This window comes from Anser brachyrhynchus (genome assembly GCF_964034855.1).
Source record: "Anser brachyrhynchus genome assembly, chromosome: 9".
NCBI lineage: Eukaryota > Metazoa > Chordata > Aves > Anseriformes > Anatidae > Anser > Anser brachyrhynchus.
Genome location: NC_137703.1, coordinates 14,452,490 through 14,475,029, shown reverse-complemented (window position 1 = coordinate 14,475,029; position 22,540 = coordinate 14,452,490). Strand labels below are relative to the sequence as shown.

Genomic DNA, 22,540 nt, shown 5'->3' with positions numbered 1-22,540 from the left:
GGGGAAGCTAGGTTTTGGTCTGCTTTATTAGAAAACAGCGACAATGAATGTTCAGTGGAACAAGGTTAGCGTTCATTTATATTTGCAGCCTGCATTGTCTCTTTCCTGGGATTGACAGCAAGGCTTGCAAATTGAGATGGATTTTTTTTCATCACTCAGAACCGAAAACCTAACGAAGTGTCTTCAAGTGAACAAACAAACAAAACAGTTTTAACTTAAGCTGATGTGCCAATCACTAAGAAAAAGCACAGCTTTGGAGGAAACTACATTGAGTTTTACCAAAGTTACAAATCTTTCATTCCAAAAAGCATCTTCTCTGTTTCACTAGCAGGTGCTGCAAATCCAACTAGTCACAATAAATAGTTGAATAAACTTCAGGGCCAGGCTGAGCCAGGTCAAGCATGTCTCAGGGCAGATATAGCGGGGAAATAAACTTCCCACCTACATAACACATTTCTTTGCCTGATGGGAGGTACTTTATTGGCAGGAGTAAACTACAGCTGGTCCCTTTCTTTTTTCTGGAGGGAAGGAATTAAGATAATTTAAGGATGTACTGTACAGAGGAAATGCAAGGGCTGAGCATATATACAGATATTCCCCAGACGACCCAGCGGCTGTATTGCCATCCATTGCTACCTACAGCTAAAAAACATCATCATTGCAGTCTGTGCCATGGGGGCACTGAGGTATTGGGTTTCCGTGCAGTTTTCCTGCGGTCAGACAGAAACTGCCCCGGGCACAATCCTACGGATGTGTGTGTAAGACTTCCTGAGGGTAACGCTCCCGTGATGAGACACCCCCCGAGGCAGGACACACTCTTCAGTCAGCTTCTGAGTTTCAGGGTCCCAGCACAGCACTGTTGCAATAACTTCGTTCTTTTCATCTCGGCCCCCGGTGATAAACAGCTTGTTGTTGCAAGGAGAAATCCCACAACTGGCTCTCTCATGGGTGAACTGAGTCACGAGGCACCACGTATCTTCCTGGGGGCTGTACGAGTAGAGTGCTTTCATCGCCCCACCTGGAGAGGAAATGGATATCAGTTTGCGCCAGCCATTCCTGTAAGAGATTTTAGCTAAACAACCCACTTCAGCAAGGCTCCATTCCTGACATTTGTAAGAATGATTTACGACCCAAAGCTAAGAAAAAACAAGGTCATAGGATACTTTATTGTTTTGACAGCCAGATCCACAGAAGGTCACTTATTGTTCACAAGGCTGTGGAATTTAAGGCCAGAACATGCAGCAGGACCACAGTGCACCCAGCAATGGACCTTTGTCATATCTGCTGTTTCAGCTAAGGACACGACTTCAAAAAAATACAAACTCGTCTAAAAGAGCTCAGATCATGAGGGACTGTGTGTGGTAAGCTGTCATGATTAGAAATGGATATGTGATTTCTGCACTGACTCCTCTAAAGTCACTGTCCACCTTCCCATTAAACTACCTTTGGCCTGAATCTGGCTGTTTTCAGAAGCCCCTTCCTCTTTTAGGGGTTTATTAAACTGAGCTTGTAAACTTCTTATGGATAAGCTAAACAGAGAGTGCCCTTCATTTTCTCCATGTTTTCCAAATCTGCAGTCATTCTTGAAACATTTTGTACGCCTCTAACAGCTAAACTAACAGCTAAATGGTTCCTATTCTGAAATTTGCGAAGACTGGGTGTGTTTTCTACATCACCTGTATTGAATAGGGCCAAGGAAACCTAGAAGCCATGGTCTTATTGATGAGTTGCTACAAAGCTTGGGATCCTACCTGTTGCCAAATTAAGCATTTATCTGTTGTATTGTACTAAAAGTTGCTTTGGACAATGCTAGTCCAGTACTGGAGGGATGGTCCAGCCACTGTGACACACATGCACACTATAGATCTGCCTTCAGCACACCACTTACTATTTGGTGATTCTCTGGCTCTATGCCAGCCCTCAGCACCGTATTGATGATACTGTAAGTGAGAAACTTTCTGCACCAAGGCTGAGAGATGGAAAGGGAACTTTTCAGGGCTCAGGTTTTTGAGACAAATGGTCCTCTTCCTTTTGGCAGGCCTCATCTGGAGACGTGTACAGGCTCCTTCCTCCCTCCACAGTACAGCTCACCGCTATTAAACTCCTGTTATTCTGTCTTTGCTTCCAGTTCTGGTAGCTGGCAGAGTTAGCCCCGGCCATGATCTAGTGAAGAGGTGGGCGTCAGTGGCTCTACTCCCAATAAGTGCTCCTAGTACTCATTTCCCTGCATAAATCCCATGTGCATTGGGCTGTGTAATGCTCCTGGGGAGGAGAGGGAGACACAACACAGCCACAAGATCATGCCCTTGCCACTACACACCCACCTTTGGATGGCTTTAAGTTGTCTCTGAGCAATCTCCAGCTTTCCAAGATAGCTACCACGCTGTCAGGGGGTTTGACTTGGTGACTCCTCAGTACTGTTTGTAAATGTACCAGATTCCCATCCTTGGTAGGCTTAGTGGGAGGTCATCTGACCATTTGATTACACTCCATAGAGTTTGTGGGTAAAGCCAACACGCAGAAACAAGCCCTGGTGTGTCTGGACAAGACAGAACATTAATGCTCCACCTACCCACAACGTAAATGTGATCACGGAAACTTGCAGCATTGATGCATTTGGCTTCTACTGGCATGGGAGCTTTCAGGCTCCACGTGTTGTTTGCAGGGTCGTAGCACTGAGTCTTGTCTGTCGCCAGCTTCCCGTTGGGTCCTCCCCCAATCACATAGAGCTTCTTCTTGTAGCTCGCTGCTGCAAAGGAGCTTACATTGACCATGAGGGGAGCAGCCTGTGTGACCATAAAAAATGATTAGTGGCTGTTTTGATTTCAGGTTGTGAAACTGACACCTATAGGGTGGCAGCCTGCTGAATTTTAAGTCACACATCCTTTTAAGGTGATCAGTAGGGTACAGAGAATAATATGTATTTAAGAATAAGGGAGAAGTATTTGTTTCTTTTTTCTTTTTTTTTAAGACCATAAATCCCTTAATAAAAATATGCTGAGTTCAAAAGCTGTTATTAAAATTACATTGTCAGCAATTCAAAAGCTAGGAAATGTCAGAAATGCCCCAGATCTCCTTTACATACTTATGTACATCAAAAACAAACAAAAAGAAAACCCAAGAAACTTGTTCATAGTGATCTTTGATCTTTCTGCTTGCAGCTCCAATTGTTAGGTTTCTCTGCATTGCGTTGCATCATCTGAAAACTAGGATTTATCTTCTTTTATGATGCCTAATCTCACTAATTTCATGGATTATTGGCTGTCTAATACTCTGAGCGTTTGAAGTAGTTAGAACTATTTTTTCTCCATCCTGTTTACCTTGAAACCTGCACTTTCAACACAAATGTGCAATCCATGGCATATATAATGCACAGGTTGATTTTGTATCATATATATCAGAGGGATAGTTTGCAGCCTGTGCTGTGGTTCATATACACTGTGTTCTTACTTGGTGTTTTATGGAGTGCCAGCTTCAAAAGCCAACTAAGAAAAGTAAAGTTAGGCATTAGGTGTCTCACAATTTGGCAGGTAATCCTGTGATTTCTGGTTTCGGAAGGATATGCATTTCTAGAGAGAAAATGGTTAGGGTATTCATCAACCAGAAGTATGTTAAAAGAACTGTACCAAGTCTGTCTTCTTCATTTTTATGTTTCGGTACCTTAACGTTTTCTGATTCAGATGTTCCAAATAAGTCAGAAGTTGTATGATGCAGTATCTTACCTCTGACCAGCAGTTATGAAATGGATCGTATGCTTCCATGCTGTTGATTCTCTGCAGGCCATCAAACCCTCCAATGGCATACACTTTGCCACCCAACACAGCCATTTTGTGCCTCCACCGCCCAATATTCAGATACTCGATTTGTATCCATTTGTTGATGGAGGCGTTGTATTTCCAGACATCATGCTGTGTTTCTTTGCCACCTGCAGTGCACATGACACCATGACACATGTAAATATGATACCGTAGCATGTATTTCCTCAAAATCTTCAATATGTTTAAATTTTAATAAGGCTTGCTCGTAAAGAAATCATTGGTCCTTACTGTTAGCTTCTTAAGTTTCCTACACCAATGGCCTGGCCCTGTTATATAAGGAGAAAATTTCTGCATTTATGGTTTATTTGCTAGTGAAGGAAACTCCAAACAATTTCTGCAGCAAATATTCAGGAAATAAAAATCACTGTTCCTCACTTCGGCGCACCACAACCTTTTCTTTGCCACTTTGGCACTTCCATTTTAACACCGAGTGAAATGCCAACCGCACAGGGCATGGTAATATGCAGGAGATCTTTGTGCACTGCAGGGGCTCTGCAGGATGCTGAGAGCTGACAAATAAGCAAACGTGCTTTAAATGAGATAGTGGCGACTGCTGCAGTCAGGAGTGCCAAATCCCTTGAAGGCAGGCCTGCTCTGGGGAATTGCCAGTTTGTGCAGGGCAGATCTACTCAGCCAGGCTAGCGCTTTATATGGTAAATGGAGAAGACCTGCCTGAACCCCTAGTCCATAGTAGTCCTGCATGAGTGTTAGAAGTTTTCCTAGTCAGCCTGGGGCCATATATCTGGAATCTCATTTTCATACCTCTCCTTCTGGTCTCTTTCTCTGCTGACGTGGGTTAACTTCATACTTATACACTGAAGATCAGAATTGGACCCTGTAAATTCACCCTAAAGCTGACTTGCAAGTAAATCTTTCTCATTCTAAAGCAGAGAGTAATGTTTTAACCAGTACTTTTGTTTACACATCATTTTAGATGTAACTGGAATACAAACAGAACTAGTTAAGCCTGAAACCCCATGCACAGATGAGTAGCTTGCTCTGTCATCAGATTAAACATTTGCTTCACTGATGAATATACTGAAAAGAGAATTCATATTCCATTGAGAAAGTATCTGCCTTCATTGGTATTCTGTACAGCAGCCAGATCACTGCAAAGTGATGGGCTCATCTCTGGGCCAAATAGCAGATTGAATAGGAGATAATTAGCATGCTAGAAAGAGCCGTTTGTAATGCTTTTGTCTAAGTATTTTTCACATGTATGTGTCGAATTTTATTTGCACTCAAATAGCTCAAGTGGCTGAAGGGCCTGAATGCAGCATTCATGCGTACAATAGGGCTGAGAGGCTGCAGGTGTTCCCCTTACCCCCACCCTTGAAATTCTCCATTTACATGAGTTTGTGCTTTCCTGCACAGGCTGAAAGCTCTGGCAGGAGCCTGAGCTGGACCAGGGGGACGAATTTGCTGTACACCAGGGAGCAGGGAGAGATTTTTGAGAGAACTGGAGATTTATTTTGTTTCTGTTCTTTCTCTAGACCACAGTTCTTTCTAATTTCAGGAAAAAATGTAGCTACGTTAGTAAAAGTAACAATGGTGAGGACGATACCTGGCATTTTTAGTTACACTTCACGTGTTTCTATCCATCTAGTCAAACCATTCAAACTGCTTGGGGAAATAGTGATCTAAAAGTAGTAATGCATTGTGCAAAGGACTTTCCTATTGTTCAGAAGCTAAAAGAGCAGGGGAGACTCCAAACAATATACAGAGGGAAATGAACTTGTGGGAGGGGAGATCATGTTAGGAGAGATGCAAGTCAAGTTAGAAAAGAACCAAGCCACAGGAGCTAGAAGAAAGCAAGCAGAGTGGAAGGAGGCAGATGTTTAAAAGGGAATGAACTGTGAATAATTTGGTTTAGCTGGAAGGATACTGCTGAGGACTTTGGCCCACCTTTTATTTGAGCGGAAAGGGTGAAAAGCAGGTATAATAAAAACAAGAGGGAATGGAGGGGGAGAGGGAGGGAGTGAAAGACATGAGGTAATGCAAAAAAGGAAGACAGGACCTGTGGGACTGGCAGCAGGAGGAAAGCCAGCTGATACTCACCGCAACGGGGTATGTGTTAGCCTGGCCTGGAGGTAGCCTGGATAGAACATAAAGGAAAAGCGAAGAGTCACTGGAAAAGATGACAGGAATAAGAGAAAGCAAAAAGCTTGTGACCTTGAGAAAGAGGAAAGGGTAAGAGATTAAAGGCAAACGGAAAAGAGACCTCAGCACTCAAGGGTGTGAAGGTGTGAGGGATGTTCCCTAGTCAGGGTGTTTGACTTAGGTTCCTCTCCAGAGCTAACCTTTAATAGAGGGTCTGCCACCAAAGTAAGAAGAAACTCCCTGTGGCTGGATGAAAGAAAAAAACTCCTTTATTTGTAACTAGGGAAGGAATAATCTAATTCTCATCTCAGGATAAAAATTTAATAAACTTTAAATTGGAATGAAGTAATAAAAATCTGGATTCCCGAAAGAGAAAAAGCAATGGAAAGTATTTGAATGAAGGCAAATCATACTTAAACAAAGCATTCATACTTTAGCCCTCCCTCCTCTATTCACACATCCTTTCTACTTTCCTGTTTTAAGCAAGAATAGCATTTGGTGGATGATTTTGCAGGAAAAGGTTTCCTACCCATGGAGGCACTGCTCTGTATCATGGTCTGTAATGTGACAATAATTAAACAAGCTTGCTGTCTTTTTTTTTTATTTTCCTCAGGAAAGCAGATCAAGAGCACCAAACTTGTTTTTGACAGAGCATCAAAACTAGCTGTCAAACTGTAATGATTAACAAGCTTGAGTTTAACCTTTCTGATCATCAAAGTAAAAACTCTGTAGCTCCAAGATCAGACTCTTACATGGAGCTCGACTGTAGCTGTGTGGGAAGGTAAACACACCTCCTGAAGCTCTCAGGATGAGGGCCTGTAAATGGACCCATGCTGTGTGTCTGGGCCCCTGGGTTTCTAATAGTGCCTTTAGCAGGTGGGCACTTCGAGAGTCCTGGACGATGCGCTGCAGAAGTGCTCCCAAAAGTGCAGTTTTCAGGTAGCAGCCAAGCAGTGGTGACAGTTCCCTGCAAATTCTGGACTGATTCTTGCGGAGTGAGTCAAATTCTGGCAGATTATTTCTACGCATGCAGAGCTGCTAGTGGACTTCTTATAAGAAGATGCTGGAGCAAGCATTCTTCATTTGATGTTTGGTAAACAGGGCCTTTCTGTGGCCATGGTCACTGGGTGTTTAGGGTGCTGCACACAAGTATCCCTGCATATAGATGAGTATTGTTTGAAAAGGAATCCTGTGCTAAAACTCTTGCCAGGGTCAGGCAGTGTCCTCATCCGGCACTTTTCTGGAGCCTGCTGAAAGCCAAAGCGTTGGGAATACCTGTAGCGCTTAATTCTTCTAAAGCAGCCTCAGGCATGCTCTCAATAAAAGCTGGAACTGATTGTGAGAACCGTATGCGCCCCTCATCCACTCCCCAGGTCTTGTTCCTTACCCGATATGTAGACTTCATTTTTTAGCGTAATGCATGCAAACTCCACCCATTTTTTATTCTCATTCTCCGTCTCCTGCTCTGTGATTGGTAATTTGGCTACTTCCAGGCGGCTTCGCCTCAACGGATCCAGGCAAGTCACTTCTGCTACAAATTTCTCATCTTTAGTACAGCCCCCTATGATCATAAACACCTCAGACTGGAACTCGTGCATCCTGGGCTTGGTTCTCTCTGTAATAATCTAAATGCAAGCAAAAATGCAAGCAAGACAGAGTGAGTACACAGGGCACTTACACCTACAATTACAGAAAAGTCTGCTGACCTATTTTTTGATTACCTATTTTGCAAATCATAACTGGCTTACAATCAGCCGAACCAGTTATCAGATGGTCTCTAAGCTGAAAGCCTAGAAATCATCCTAGAAGCATTGCAGTAGGGGTTGCTTTCAGGATTTCTCCAGCACTAGACTTGGTCATTTTTGATTACCTGCAAGGCTCCTTTCAGATCCCAGCACCCTCCTGGGAGCTCTTGGCGTGGCACCGAGAGCTATTACAGTGAGAACAGGAGTGACAAGGCTGCGTGCGTGTGAGTAGCTGATGAGATGTTTCCTAGGGGCTGGCAGAGCGAGGGCAAGGTAGGAGGAGGGCCACAGGGTTTGTGCCTGCCTTGGGGAGCCTGGAGAGAGCAAGACTGCAGGGAGTGCTAGCAATTAAACTAGAAATGTTAGAAATTAAACACTCATTATTTGTCCTGAAGACGTATGTTAAAGTGTCAAAGCAATAGTAATTCTCTAACATATTTTTAAAAATTTGTTTCTTTGTTTATAAGCTTTAATTGTAAGCCAAAATGTGAAGATTTACTTAAAACCAATGCCAGACTCTGAAACGTGGTTAGCTGTAATTTACTGCCCGTTGGCTCACTCCATCGAACCAGATCTTTGTCTCAGAGACCCTGGAAAAAGTCACCTCCCGGGTAGATGTTCACCAGGAGCAAAGAATGCAAGGGGTGCTTGGAAACTTCTGCTCTGCTTGGAGGAAATACTTGCAGACAAGTGCAGATGAGTGTGTTACTGTGTCCCAAGGTATGCCAGCTCTGTGCTGAAGGAGAAAAGGAATAATAGTTTTCATCCCCCTCAGTAATTCATAATGGAAGAAATGTGGTCTCAAAGGTAAGGAGAACACATAAAGGTGTTCCTCTGCTTCTGCCATGTAACAGGGCATCTGCCAACCTGCTGGGAGAGCTCTGCAGAAATCCTACACCTGGTGAGAATCAAGTTGCAATTGTTCCCTTGTGCACGCCCTAGAGAAGCAGACCGTGAACCCCAGGTTAAACACTGTGGCAAAAAGCAGCTTGCTTACAGTTTTAAACTGCTTGTAATATGTTTCTATAAAATGGCATAATGTATCTATATTTAAAAAGATTATTTACACAGACATAGACCTTTTCTTCTCCCTGTGCTTAACAAATCATTAGGCAAGTTTTTTTAGACATCTCAGACCTTTCTGGCTTTCATAATTCTCTTTTTAAGCCATCTGTCACCATTTCCCGGCGTTAGCCTCAGGCGGGATAGCTGGCAGGACTGCCTCCGACGGCTGCCCCTTTGAAGGTGAGTGCAATGAGTGTTCAGCCCTGAGCAACACTTCTTTTATCTGTCCCGCACCGACCTGAAGCACCGCTGGCACTGAAGAGCAGGCCACAGTCTGTGGGCGCGTGGGGCAATGCCTTCTCGGGGAGTTCCCGCCAGGGCAGCCGGCCGTGCCCTGCGTGGCTGGGAACCGTCTAACCCAGCCACCAGCACCCAGGTCACCCTTGGCCTTCTTCCTCTCCAGTGGCTCACATCCAATGCTATCGATGGATCCACAACACCTTGCCTGAGGCCTCCTACCTTCTTCTGGCTCTCTGACTGGGGAGGCACACACATTTCCTCACACTCTCACATGCCTTTGCTCCGGTTATGAAATCCAACCTCTGGTTGCTCTCCCCTCTACCCCACATTTTGGTCCAGGAGATATGACTGATACCTAACTTTCCAGAGAGGATGGGCAGTTGAGGAACTGGAGATTTACCACAGCCTAACTTGAGCAGGCAGGACAGGACTCAACTGGATGTCAGGACAAGCCTGTCTCTTTGAATGTGGAGAGCTGTGAAGTGAGGAAGATGGACACAACTCTCCTCTGTGGAGAGACCATCTTCTTCCCCCTCCTTCTGTAAGGTTTCTGCCAATGTGTAATAGACGGAGATGTTCTATACTCAGATGTGAAAGGGTCATTGCAACTTGTGACAGAATTTAGTGTGGAAATTATTTTTCCTTTCTTGGGATTGAAATATTAGCTAAGGTGGTGAGGTGTGAGGAGCAGTACAATTTGCTTTGCGTTTTCACTAGGGAAGTCATCTGGGGTTTTTGTTCAGCTCCTCAAGTCTGTGTGTGAAGGTTTGAGCTCAGATGTTCACAAACAGGAAGCTGTATGCTTTGATATTAAAACAAGCTACCAAAAGCTTCCATGCTTTCTAAATCGTCAGGATAACTGGTGAGGCCGACCTTGACTTCTCAGTAGTACCAATTAGTGAAAGGTCAGTGTGAATACCTCTTTTTCTGCCTCATAGTAGTGCTTCCTTCCCATGGGATTTTTGAGCAGAAGCATGAGGCATTTAAAAGGAGCAGCAAATACCTTCCTTTTTTACTCACCTCATTGCCTGACAGATGGTACATTCTTGCTTCCTGGAGCAAAGGAAAGACGTCTGGACACTGTCTAATGAGTTGATCAGCTTCAACAGTCTCTACAAAATACCAGGGGTCCAAAAGGGGCAGACGGACATTCTCCAGCACATAGGGCAAGAGAGGAAACCTTTCCGACTCCTTGTAACGTACCCAGCTCATTACGGTTTCAAACACCTGTGCTTCTTCTGTGACATAAAGGTCGTCACTCTTCAGTGTGCTGCAGAGAACATCGGCTGGGAGCTCCAGGAACTCCTCGTAGTGCAGGACCTGGGTGAAATTCTGGATAATGTAGTTCTGCACTTGTTGTTTCAGGCTGCTCAGGGAGTGGGCATCAGCCAGCCTCAGGATGCCGACGCAGTTGTCTGGCTGAAGGGCTTCGGTGAGAAAACTGGCACAAGCATCTACCATGCGAAGGAACTGTGGACAGAAAAATCATACATGGCACAGAGCAGTTACTTACACAACTACAGCACAGGAGAGCTTAGGAGCTCTGCATCAGCCATGCACTGTTCAGCAAGGAGCTGGGAGAGACAAGAAACCAGTCATCCAAGGACATGGTGTCTCCAAGAATCTGCAGTCTGAAATAAAATTTTCCTCTTCCCACTGTTTTTTTTTTCCCCTGCATCCATATTGCTCCTTTTCCTTCTTGCTGGATGCAGACAACCTGTGACAGTCATGAGTTCAAACTGCTTCACAAAAGTAAAAGTATTTCTACCATTCTTCCCTCCATGAGATCTCAAAGCAGTAACAACCATGGAGTTACAAAGCACAGATAAGACCCTCAGGCTTCAGATGTGCTTACCCTCCTTCAGCTTGAATGACAGCTCAGATCAAGCAGAAGAGAGTCTGGTTTTGGAGTGCAGGTGGCTCCAAACACTGTCTGCATTCATCCTCCCACCATCCAAACTTTGAGTGTGTCTGAGGCCTTGCAAGGGTGGTGGAAAATGAGTGCTGAGGTCTGCGAGGTTTGGACCAAAGCGCTGCCCTCCCCAGAGCCATGCTGTCCTGCTGGGGAATGTGGCAGCAAGAGATTCAGCACCAGCAAATTTTTGAGTTGCTGGACAGCCAGGGCTTTCTGGCTAAGGTGTGTTGTGGGGGAGATCTTTGGACATTTTAGTGGTCTTAGTTTTCCTTCAAAAAACATAGATGTGCCTTCTACATACATACACATAGATGTGTCTTCTTAATCAGAGTCTTCTTAATCAAAGAATTTCCCATGTTTGTGTTTTACAGGGCATCGAAACTACTGTCATTAATTTGCTTGGCACAACAGCCCCACCTGAGGGTCCCAAACGTGCAAGTCCTGGACCATCGGTGGGGCGTTTGCCATGAACTACGAAGTGAGCTGGGTTGCTGGTAATTATTCAGGATTTGGGAACCTGTTTTGTGTAGGAAGGTTATAAGTTTTTGTCCTGGGCTTTCCTTTGCCTCTGTGGTTTCAGATGTGGACAGGACATCAGTATTTTGTATTGGTTTTGTCAGTGAGCAGTGCAAATAGTAACATCCAGAAAGATGGGTCAAGACTGTTGCTGTGCATTTCTGGCCATGTCTTTTGGGTCCTTTTTCCATCCAACGTCATCGAGCAGACCATTTTAACTCATTCTGTCCCACGGGGGAAAGTTGCACAACAGTAATTCAAGGGGGAAGAGGAAGTGAAACAAAGGAAATGCACTTTTGAGCACTATTTAGATTTGTTTCAGTAATTAGGGTAGAATCTTCTAGACCCGCAACGTTGTGTTGACACATTTAGACTGTTTACCAGAGCTGAACGATCGCAGACGCTGGGTGCAGACTACCTGGTTCCTGTTTTACATTTAGATGTGGTCAAGAGTTTAGAGAAATGCAACTGACTGATGAACGAAGCTACGCATGGTCTCAGAACATGTTGTTGCCATTTGTGTTGAACACATGTCAGCAGCACACCATGGGACCGCAGCAGAGCTCAGCAGCCCCTCAGTACCGGCCATGCTCGCGTTGGCCATTCTCTGGGCTAGCGAGAGGCTCGTGCTGAGAAACCACCGGTGCATTTCCCTGAGGACCTGGAAGGATTTTACCAACACCAGGCAGTTCACAGCCCTGAGGAAGGTTAAGCATTAGCTCTTTCAAAGTTGGCAGTAATGAGATGCAAGAAAAAAAATAGGTGGGATTTGCCAAGGTCACCCGTGAAGTCATTCACAAGTCTGGGAACAGACCTAGTGTGACGTTGTCACCATATGGCCCAGCCATGGTACAGTGCTCTGATTACTGACACATGGCTTGTTCAGAGCAATACTCATCAGGTGACACCGGAGGTTTTCTCCCAGGCAGTGCTGGTTTAACGGCCATGCAGGCACCTCTGATCGCCCTGGGTCGCTGCACATGCAGCCAGACGAATGCGGAACTGCGAGACGTGGGTGTGAGAAACGGCCCCTGCCAGGGGCTTAGCCTGAGACCAGGAGAGTATCAAGCTAGGACTTCCCCCGGCTGCTGCTCCTCACCTCCGTGCTGCTCTGTCTCCCCATGTAGAGACAAAACTCCCCCCAAAACTCCCCCGAACATGCTGGGCGTGCAAATGAGCCTCCAGTTCATTTGCCTTCCGTATGCTTCTGGCACTCAACATTTCCACCTTTCTCTCCCATGAGTATCCCTCCTCATGTGACCTGGGCATTTTAAAAGCCTCTTTGAAAGTTCTCTTCCCTGAGAACAGTTTCCCCAGTAATGGGGTCCTTCTTTTAATACCCTTTTGAATGCAGATTCTTACTTGCTGGAGACATCCCATATGCTTGCTTGGTCTCCACTTGGCCTTCTCTCTGAATAATAAAACCTTGTGCTCCCAGTTTAAGTCCTTGCTTGTCCCGGTGTTGATCCAGCCCATCTAATGTAAGCAGTGCCAGTAGCCCTGCCCCTGCTCTGACCCCCAGAAAGGGAGGGGAGTGGTGGCTGAAAGCCCATATTCATAATCCTGCTGTGTGCAGCGTGCTCCGGGGTCAGATCCTGCACCCTGCAGCTGCTCTGTCCCCGCATGCCCCGTCTCGTAACTGACACCTGCATCCCCCAGGGGCCCAGGGCAGGGAGCGAAGGGACACGGTGACCCTTGCAGGACAGCTCTCTGGGGACTGGCAGCTTTCTGAGCCTTTTCTCCCGTGAGCCAGCACTGCCGAGGAGCCCTTCGCTGGCAAAGCAGGCCTTCTGGTCTGGCGCTGTGCAGCAGCTCAGTGTAACTACCTCAGTCCAGCCACAACCACCCTCACTGTTCACTGCTACGTGGCTACACGGAGCTCCTCAGGTAACTGCCAAGGAGGAGCAGGAGCCTGCTTTCTTCCCACAACCTCTTCGTTTCCAGCAAAGCAGCTCAGGCGCCCGCCTCACACACGCCATGCTGAGGCAGCGGGGTAGGAGAGAGGCGCAGGGGGCCAGGAGGAAGGTAGGCAGGTGTGAGGGTTGTTGTGGAATTTCATCAGATATAGCAGCCCAGAGAAGCAGATGAGATGCTGGCACTGGAGGTGAGCGGATGAGCTGTGCTGCTTGCTGCTCCGTGCGGCAGCGGGCGCCGCCTGGGGCGGCACCAGCCAGTGCAGATGCGGTGGCAGGACAGACGGAGCAGAGGAGGTGGCTGCTGAACTCACATTGCAACTGTGCTCTAGGTGGAAAAATTCCTCGGGGTCACTTCAGGGTGAGGCTTAACTGTTCAGCAGCTCCCTGCTCAAAACCCTTCACCTCTTTACCCCAGAAGGAAATGTGTGTGCACAGAGCACATTGACGGCGTGGCCTCCTGCCCGCCGCATAGCCGGCCACCTCTCCCTGCTGTCAGTTTTGGCTGCGTTTGGCTAAAAGGTATTAGAAGGGACTAAGAGAAGGCATAATTATGTAAAACTATTTCCTGTAGGAAACCAGGCAAAAATAGTTTCTAGAGAAAAGTGGAGTGTCTCTATTGGAACCTCGAGAGCTGGGCAAGTTACTCCTTTTCTGGTTCTCTGTCAAGTCATGGAGACTGAAGAGAAGCACTGCCAAAAATTGTTACTAGTTGGATAAAAAAGTTCTGTTTGGAAATCGGTTTTCTCACGTTATTAAATGGAAAGGAAAGAAATCCCTCCCCCTCCCCCAATTACAATAAATTGAAGCATTAATTTTTTTAGCTGATAATATATTGAAATGAAACATTTGACTCTTTTTCTTTTTTTTTTTTTTCTTCAGCATAAATAGGAGAAGCAAACTGGCAAAATGCTCAGAGTTACTAAATCTTTTTTACACAAAACACATTTTCAGCCAAAAACCTCACCCTTCTTTAATGTGAGGCTTTAAGGCCTTATAAATCACAGTATCCAAGACAGTTGCATTAAGGCTTGGAATCGCTGCTTTCAGTAAAACATTCCTAGTTTTCCAGGTTTTTGTAGTTTCCTTTTCTTGCTCATGGCACTCTCATGATTTTACCATTACTATTACACTGTTTGATAGTTTTCTTAAAGCACCAGCTCTGCCAATCAAATTTAGTCGTAATTTTCAAGAAAAATAGGGAAAAGAGAAAAAAAAAACATAAGTGTATGCTCTTAATAGTTTCAGAAAAAATAATAAAAAAAAAAGCCTGAGGAATAATCCTAAGGAAAAAAGGTTCAGAAAAATAAACAAATAAATAAATAAACAATAAAAAACATAGGAAAGTGTCCTGAAAATGAGCCAAAAGCAACCTCTGAGTGCTGCCAGTTTGCAGTATTGGTCTGCTGCTGAAAACTTCAATAAGCTACTGTACTCCTGCCCCAGGCAACGCTAAAGCTGCACCACCTTCTCCTTGCTACCTTAGGGAGCACCTTGAAACAACTTTCCCTTCTCTCCCCACACCAAGCGCCACAGGTCATTTACCCCAAAGGCCACAGGCTCATCTCGGAGTAATACGTGCCATGCTTGTAAGATTCAAGATTCCTAAGTGCATAATGAACCCTGGTGACTATGGAGTCGGGTGTTCTGACCTTCCTGGAGGTACAGACCGAACACATACGCACATTGGCACTTGGCAGGTTATGCTGGTTGCAATTGGTTAGCAATTTGCAGCTTGGTACCATGGACTGCAATTTGCTAAACCTCACAGGTGATTTACAGGACACGTGAATTCCTCATGGATCAAAGGCTGAGTGAAGCTGCGCAAGTCTGACTTCCCACCAGTCCCCAGCCAGGACTAAAACCCTTTACGTCACGAGTCCTACAAAGGAGGATGCTGACTTTATCTGGTGAGCCTAGGCGATGGAGAGGGATGAAGCTGGCTTCCTGCTCCACTGACTCGGCTGGGCTGAGGAGCGACCAGCCTTCACGGGGCCCTGGGGAGCTGCAGCCCTGGCCTGCTGCCTGGCGAGCACCCATGGGGGCAGATCCCGCAGGCAGAGCCCACCTGGCTGCCTGTTTGTGCACCCCAGACCAGGGATGGGACGGCCTATTTTTACCACAGTGTAGGTGCCTATGAAGCCAAACGCCCCTGGAAGCCATGAAATTGGAGAAGCACGCAGTGTTGAAACTGGGTATGGCATGGTGTTGCCAGAGTGACAGGACTGGAACAGTGCATTGGGATTATCTGTACCTGAAAGAGGCTGGCGGCTTCCAAAACTTTCTGTACATTTTGCTTTGTGATGAGCATCTTGCTGGTGTAAGTATAGTCCAAGAGTATATTCATGGTTTCTGCGTCAACTCCTTTAAGTATAATCTTCTCTTCGTATTTCTCTCTTAAATCATTACAGAACATGGCCCTGGAAAGAAAGACATTTGTCTTTTACTGCATCCCAGACAGGATGAGGCATTCTGAAAACATTTGATTGTATAGATTTCAAAACAAAATACTCTGATTGATTCATATTCTATGCAATTAGCCCTGTAGCAAAGTAATAAGGAAAATCCTTCAGTAGTTTTCATACCTTTTTACTCATTTGATAAGGCACACACAAATGGAGCTGGACTTTGCAGCAGACCTGGAGCTCCGTGGCAGCAAAAGGCAGCCCTGAGAAGTGCACTGTGTCTGGGCTGATGCTGCAGAGCAGATGTGCCCACACCGATGTCTCACCTACTGGACTCTTACAGATGCCCTCACATTTCCAGTACAGGCACAGCTCATTAAGCCCAAGCCTCCAAGCCACTGGCATTCTCCATACTTTGTTAACCCGTAGCACATGTATTTTATAACCCTGGCAAGGTCAACACCCCAGTGCTTCAGAGATGCAGACTGCTGCTCAGACTGAAGCCTGAGGTCCAGGCCAGATCCTTTTGTCTGACAGCCTCACCTCTAAGCTTCCCGACTTATCTTTGACCCCATTAATACCAGGGATAGGCCAGGAGGGAATGACTTAGTGATTTGCTTTTAATTAAGAGGCTGACTTTTTCCTCTGCTAAATTTTGGGAGCTTCTGGTAGGACTGCAGAGTCAGTACCTCTGGGCCAGAGGAGTGTCTAGATAACCATGAATAGGAACTGGTGTTAGCCTGAAAGCCCAGTGCTTTCATGCATGGTGGTAACAGCTCTCCTTCGATGGCTAATGCTGCATTTGAAAGGCAACAGCCACATACACGTTTGACACTAGTCAGATTTTTCATGCGAGATATAATAAGATTCTCTAAGAGCTATTTAAATCCTCTTTGCATTGTGGAAGATGCAAGGCAAACACATCTTCATCTGCATTTTCAATCCATAGTTCTAAGTGTTTCTTGCAATGCTTTTGATTTTATTTACCAGGTCGATCAGTCCAGTCTTGCTCACTGCATTGAGGGTGAGATTTCACATCACTTGGAACCTGGCTTAACAGATTAGAAGCACATGAGCCCCCTTGTATCTGCATTGGGGAAAACCAGGCAGAGCTAAAGTGTAATTAGTGGTGTTCTTTGCACTGCATGCCCTTCTTTATTAGTCACATAAAATGTTGACAGGACGCTGCAACCCGGGAGATGTCTAGAGGTCAAAGGTCTTCTTGGAAAAGTGGTCCCGGTTTTACAGCAAGCAAGCTGTCTGACTGACACATCTTACAGGAGCCAAAATGTTAACAGGTTTTCTTGCAAAGCAGTTAGGCAGGGTGATTGGCAAATGGATGGGAGGAATCAACTGCTCTGCTCTAATTGCTCCCCACCCCTTGTCTCAGCAGAGGTTTTATAGCAAGAGAAATACCGAAGTGTATAAGGCTGCATTTTGGTAAAGAGACCTATCTTTTGAGCAGAATAGTTGGGGAGAGAAGTTAGTTGCAAAAGGTGTTCAGCCAAAAGTCTCATTTTCCTTTCACTCATCTCAGCTCACGAGAGATTTTTGGTGCACTGCTCTGATCCATGGCCGGTTGCTGTTGTCCCTGAAGCCCGTGTGCTTGAAAAGCACGAAGACGAAATGCTCCTTAACCTCAGTGGGCGCAAAAGTGGGCTTCTCTTTGGGTTCTCCCACTTGTGGTGGTGTTGAATGTTGTGTGTAAGTCAGGGGCATGGAGGCAGGTGGCTATTGGAAGACAAAAGCACTTGGTGCCCACTTCACCAGGGGAATGGTATTTCAGTGCGGAAAGGGAGCTTTGTACAAAACTGCTGCTTCAATTGCACAGAGCTGACAGGCACCAGAAGCTTTGTCTGAACGAGAAATGGGCTGTCGGAGGGTGCAGGTGCTGTCAGCTCTTGTTCCTTTTATCTCTTAAACTGGTGGCTCCCATCTTGTATTTAATCTTCTCTGTCAGGGAGGGAAGGCAAAGCTTTCACTTCTGTCCCCCAAAGCTGGAATGTTTGGTAGCTGTCAGCTGGGGATAGCCATCAGTACTGCCTGCAAGCACCTTCACCCTGCGAGCCGATGGGGGGGAAGACCCTGACACCATGCTCCTGGGGACAAATGTGCTGCCTCTGATCCTCTGGGTTTGCCTGTGCTTACCCAGAGAGGTTTGTCATTATTTTCTCCAGGGCTCTAAACCCTTCAGATGTGGCTACCAATTTTGTTGTCTGTTTCTGTGGTTCCTGTTCCCTGTGTAATTCTAAGCTAGGCCTTTGAACCAATGTTTATTTTAAGAAAGGCACATCTGAAGTGAGGAGCTCAGGGCCAAATTTAGATGCCTAAAAATGGGTAAATTAACAAAAAAAAACCAGGGAGAAATCTCAATGAAAGAAATTAAGGGTTACAGTTTGTGAAGCACATTTTAAGCATCCACCCATGCTGGAATGCTTGTGCTTGAAATTATGAATGACTTCAAACAACTGTGCTGGAGATTGAGGATGCTCTGGAAAATACTGCTCCAACCTCTCCCAGCCCTGTTCTCCCACTGCCTTGGGTGATGCAGGAGGGAAGAGCTCCTGCTCCACCGTGGCCAGCCGGGGCTGCTCTTCTCTGCTTTGGTACCTTCACACAGGAGAAGTGAGAGAGTTAATTCTTTTATGTTCACAGATGCAGGACATGTCAGAACTACTAGTCTACCTACTCTCAAGCAGTGCTGAAGGAAGAAGTTGTTAACTTTGTTTAACCATGCTTATATCAGCTGCTATGGATTGCTTACGTTATGGCACCCAACGGTCAGGAAGGGGGTTGTGTAATACACTGCTGCAGGGGACAGCCCATGGTTCACAGGGTCCCTTTGCTTTGCTCCTGTGCATGGGTCTTAGAGGCCCTATAATTGCATGGTAAGTGCTCACAGGAACGGTGTGGTTCAAGAGTTTCTTTCTTTCAGCCCATGCAGCTCCTGGTGAATGATGGCACAATGAACAAGCCACTTTTTGAGGAGCAGAACCAGTGAAGTTCAGTCCCCTACAGACTTCTGTCCTCCTTTCCCCCTCCACAGGAACCTCAGCTTCCCCTCCCCAAGTCCTCCATTCTCTCTCGTTATTCTGCTCGCAGGCGTTTCGCCACCTCTCTCCCCGTGTCTGACTGAGCAAATGCAGTGTGTGCCTTGGCTACTTCTGAGCACCCAAGTGGTGGGTGGCCCAGACGCAGTGCTGGTTGCACAGCTGAGCACCACGGGGGCCCGGCCCCAGCATCTCACCTTGCCTCCTTGCTGATTTCCATCAGACCTGGGGGAAAATCACAGTTTTGAGATTTCTGCCCCTTTGCCAAGTTTGGTCAAAAGTTACTGGAAGACTTATGATAAGAGGCGCTGACAGACAAGCAGACAATGTGCTATAAGGAATCCTAGCTCCCCAGGAAGCCCTAACAACCAGGGAAGCAATCCCTGCACACATGTGCGAGTGCAATGAGATGGGATGACCCATCCCATGGGCTGAATGCAAAATTGACTGACAGTAGATAGCAGAAAACTGTCTTGGCTGTTTTTAACTGTTGAGGTCCCTTCTGGTTGCAGCACCTTTCCAAGAGACTTATTTCCAATTGCTGTTTTTCAAAGTAAAATTGTGGTCATTCTTACTTTAATTTGCACATCTGCTGTCCCTCCTGCACACAATGCTGGTAAGACATATGTGGGCATCTCTGCTTTTAGTTGCATATTTTCACATATATCCATAGTTTTCACACTATCTCCGTAGTCCATCTGCAGAAATAACACCTATCTCTATATATTCACAGATGCCATCTCTATTATGAGATGACAAAACCAGAACTGTTCTTCCAGGCAGTGCCAGCACAGCTTACTAAATCCATTAAAATTAGCTTTCTGCTCATGTCACAAGTGGTCACAGGTTCTTTTTTCACATTTCCTCTGTAGCTCTTCAGTCATCTGACTTTATTTCAGCAGTAAAAAAAATAAAAAATAAAAAAAAAATCCCAGCCATGCAAAAGTGATTGTCTAAACGATAGTGGAAAATCTGTGTTAAAACTGATACCAAGTCGCTCTGTGTGTCTAAAATTTGTTCTTGCTTAGATAAATTATATGCTGTAGTAGCGAAAGAATGCAATATTCAAGATGACCAGAAAGAGGGGGTGAAATGGTAAAATTGCTTTCAAGTTGATATTTTCCATTGCAGCTGATTTTCAGTAACATTAGGAAAAGTGAAAAATTCCAACTCTTTCCTCCTCAATAATTTTATGTGACATATATTTTTCCCACAGAACGATATCACAGTATCGCAATAACACTTCTATCACAGTAAAAATACCCCACGATCTGAACGAAATTCCCTCTTTGCTTCGGTCTCAAAAGAATAATATAAGGGACTATGGTTCCAGATATTTGGTTAAAACACCATTTTCCACTTGCCTGCCAACCATTCCTTTCTCTACATGCCTCAAGCAGACTTGTTGGGTGCTGGTACCAGAACCCCAGCAAATCCACAGCTTCACGCTTGCCTTTTTTAAGTCTTTAACTTTAAAAAGAGCCAAAAGGTATCAGGAACCACAGACTCGCTCAAAGCTGCAGAGCTTACTGCCCAGTTTACCCTCCCTGGAGATCTACAGTTCAAGCATAAGACACAAATTAAGTTTCTCGGTTTGGTTCTTAACGTGCCTTACCTGAAATAATTGCTTGCTGCGGCAAGGACCACTCGGTGACAAGAGAATTCCCTGCTGTCCACACACAGAATGACGTCTGTGAGGGAGTTTTCAAGCCGAAGGTTCTCCAGGCCGTTCTGGAGCACCAGGGAGAGTCCTGTATCGTCAAACTTGACCTTTTCACCATTCGAGACTTCCACCAGGTCCCCCATTTTCGTCGAACACTCATTGTCCAAAGCGAGCGCGGGCTCCTCAGAGCTCTTCTCCAGCGTGTCACCCATTTTCTGGCCAGCACCGTCGCATTCTGCTGGGGCTTCGATCTAAAAAGAGTCGCTGAGCTTCAGACGAGTCACACTGCAGAAGTTAGGCGGATTTCCTGTCCAGAGCTCTCCGCTTATCTGTAGCTGTCACACACACATAACAGGAAGCCTTGCACTTTCTCATCCTGTTAACACAAACAAAGACTTTTTTTTTCTTTCTTTCTTCGTGAATTTTCAGGCAGTATCAACGTGTTTAGAAAGGACTTAAGATGCCTCTGTATGTGAGAAGATTACAAGTGACAGGCAGGGCCTGCTTCCCACCCTGAAACCAGCCCTTTGCTCTTATCCAGGCCAGCTGGTTGCAGCGATAGGTGCACCACATGGCTATCAGGTCACTTCTGGCAGCCTGGGCAGCTAAGGGGAAGAGGGTATTATTTTAAATTTCTCTTTTCCAGGTATGTGGTAATTAATCATGGAGCTGTTTGTTTTATTTTGTTGTTGTTGTTGTTTAATTATATGGTCACATATTCAGAAAGCCTTCCAGGTGGCTGTTTCTGTCCATCACGACATGTTAGCTGACAAACATCGGGTCACTTTTCTTTAAGGTAAAATCAATGTAACTCTCTCCAGAACACGGAGCAGTATCAAAAAGCTCCCAGCTGAGGGTCTTCAGGCCACGCTACCAGGCACAGTGATGTCTCTCGTGGGTCCGTGCAGCCAGTGCCGTGCCACCAGTTCTGGGTAGCAGTGGAAGCTAAAGGAGAGAACCCAGGGAGCAGTGGATGTGCTCATCCCCATCATCCCGCTGCTAGAGGCAGCTTGAGTCACATCTAGATCAAACTTGCAGCCCCCAGGATGAAGGTGGGTGGTGGGGGGACCACAGGGCAAGCACCTGGCTGTGGGGTTGCCACAGGGTAGCACCAGGGTTAACCCACGAGAACAAGGCTCAAGTTTTCCCTTCAACATAAGACTGAATTGAATCAGATGTCATCATCTGACCCATAAACACAAGCTGACTGAAATAATAAGCCACACAGCCTATTGAAAGTAACAGGGTAAATCCCTTGGCAAGCTCAGGAAGCTCTCACACCGGAGGGTTAGAAAATCACCCCCGCAAAGAGGAATATAGGGCTAACCTCTAACCCTGGTAGCCTGAGCGCCAACAGACCTTGCCTTTGTGATACTTACTTCTAGGAATCCTGGTTTGGCCTGTCCTCAGGTTTTAATTGTGTGTTTGGTTTCCTCTTTTGTCTTCCAGTTTGTATAGCTGAACTAACAGTGTTAGGGGAAGCTCAGCGTAGAAGAGGGAGGTGAAAGCGGCAGTCAGAGAGGGCTGGATTCAGGCAGTTTTTGTGTGTGGATGATCAAGAGGAAGGAAAGTGAGAAATCTCGCGCCAGCCTTACCCTATTTCCTTGTAATATGTTTTTCTTCATTTTGTGTAGTCAGTGCACAGCTTTGGCGTTTGTCTTTCCCAGCTGATGTAAATGTGTTCCTGCTGCCTTTTGTGCTAACTGCTGGTAATGAATGCTTCCTTTTTTAATCTAGTCCCATCTTCCCTCCAAATACTGATCCGGGAATACAATAAGGCAGTGAACAAGACCTCTGAGAAATAACAGGTGTGGTTTTGAAGTCACAATATTTTAACCCTGTCTTGGGTTAGGTTCTCTTTGTTTATCATCATGACTTTTGACCTTAGGGAATTCATCTTATCAGGCCTTTCTCTGCGGGTGAGAAACTTCATATTTTCTTTATCTGTTTAAGTGAAAGCTGAGATTCAGTAGCGATCACTTGATTCCAGTTGCTGAAGCTTTAAGCAAAGCATTAAAAGTTGCAAAAGTTGCAGTAAGATTGTGTTAGCTGTGAGTACTGGGAACGGAAACCTTGCAGTAAATAGGTCGGTCGATAGCTGTGGTATTGT

The 22,540-nt window shown here is 45.7% G+C and overlaps 1 protein-coding gene across 1 annotated transcript; it reads right to left on the bottom strand.

The window, feature by feature from the left end:
- Positions 1-8: 8 nt before the first annotated feature.
- Positions 9-20,919, bottom strand: KLHL6 (kelch like family member 6). Its single transcript, XM_080604892.1, has 7 exons — positions 20,383-20,919; positions 15,567-15,732; positions 9,989-10,438; positions 7,306-7,543; positions 3,723-3,925; positions 2,573-2,786; positions 9-1,018 (listed from the first exon to the last, which is right to left on the bottom strand). The coding sequence occupies exons 1-7, from the start codon at positions 20,640-20,642 to the stop codon at positions 717-719; spliced, it is 1,833 nt and encodes a 610-aa protein (XP_080461018.1). The 5' UTR covers positions 20,643-20,919; the 3' UTR covers positions 9-716.
- Between the last annotated feature and the right edge of the window lie 1,621 nt (positions 20,920-22,540).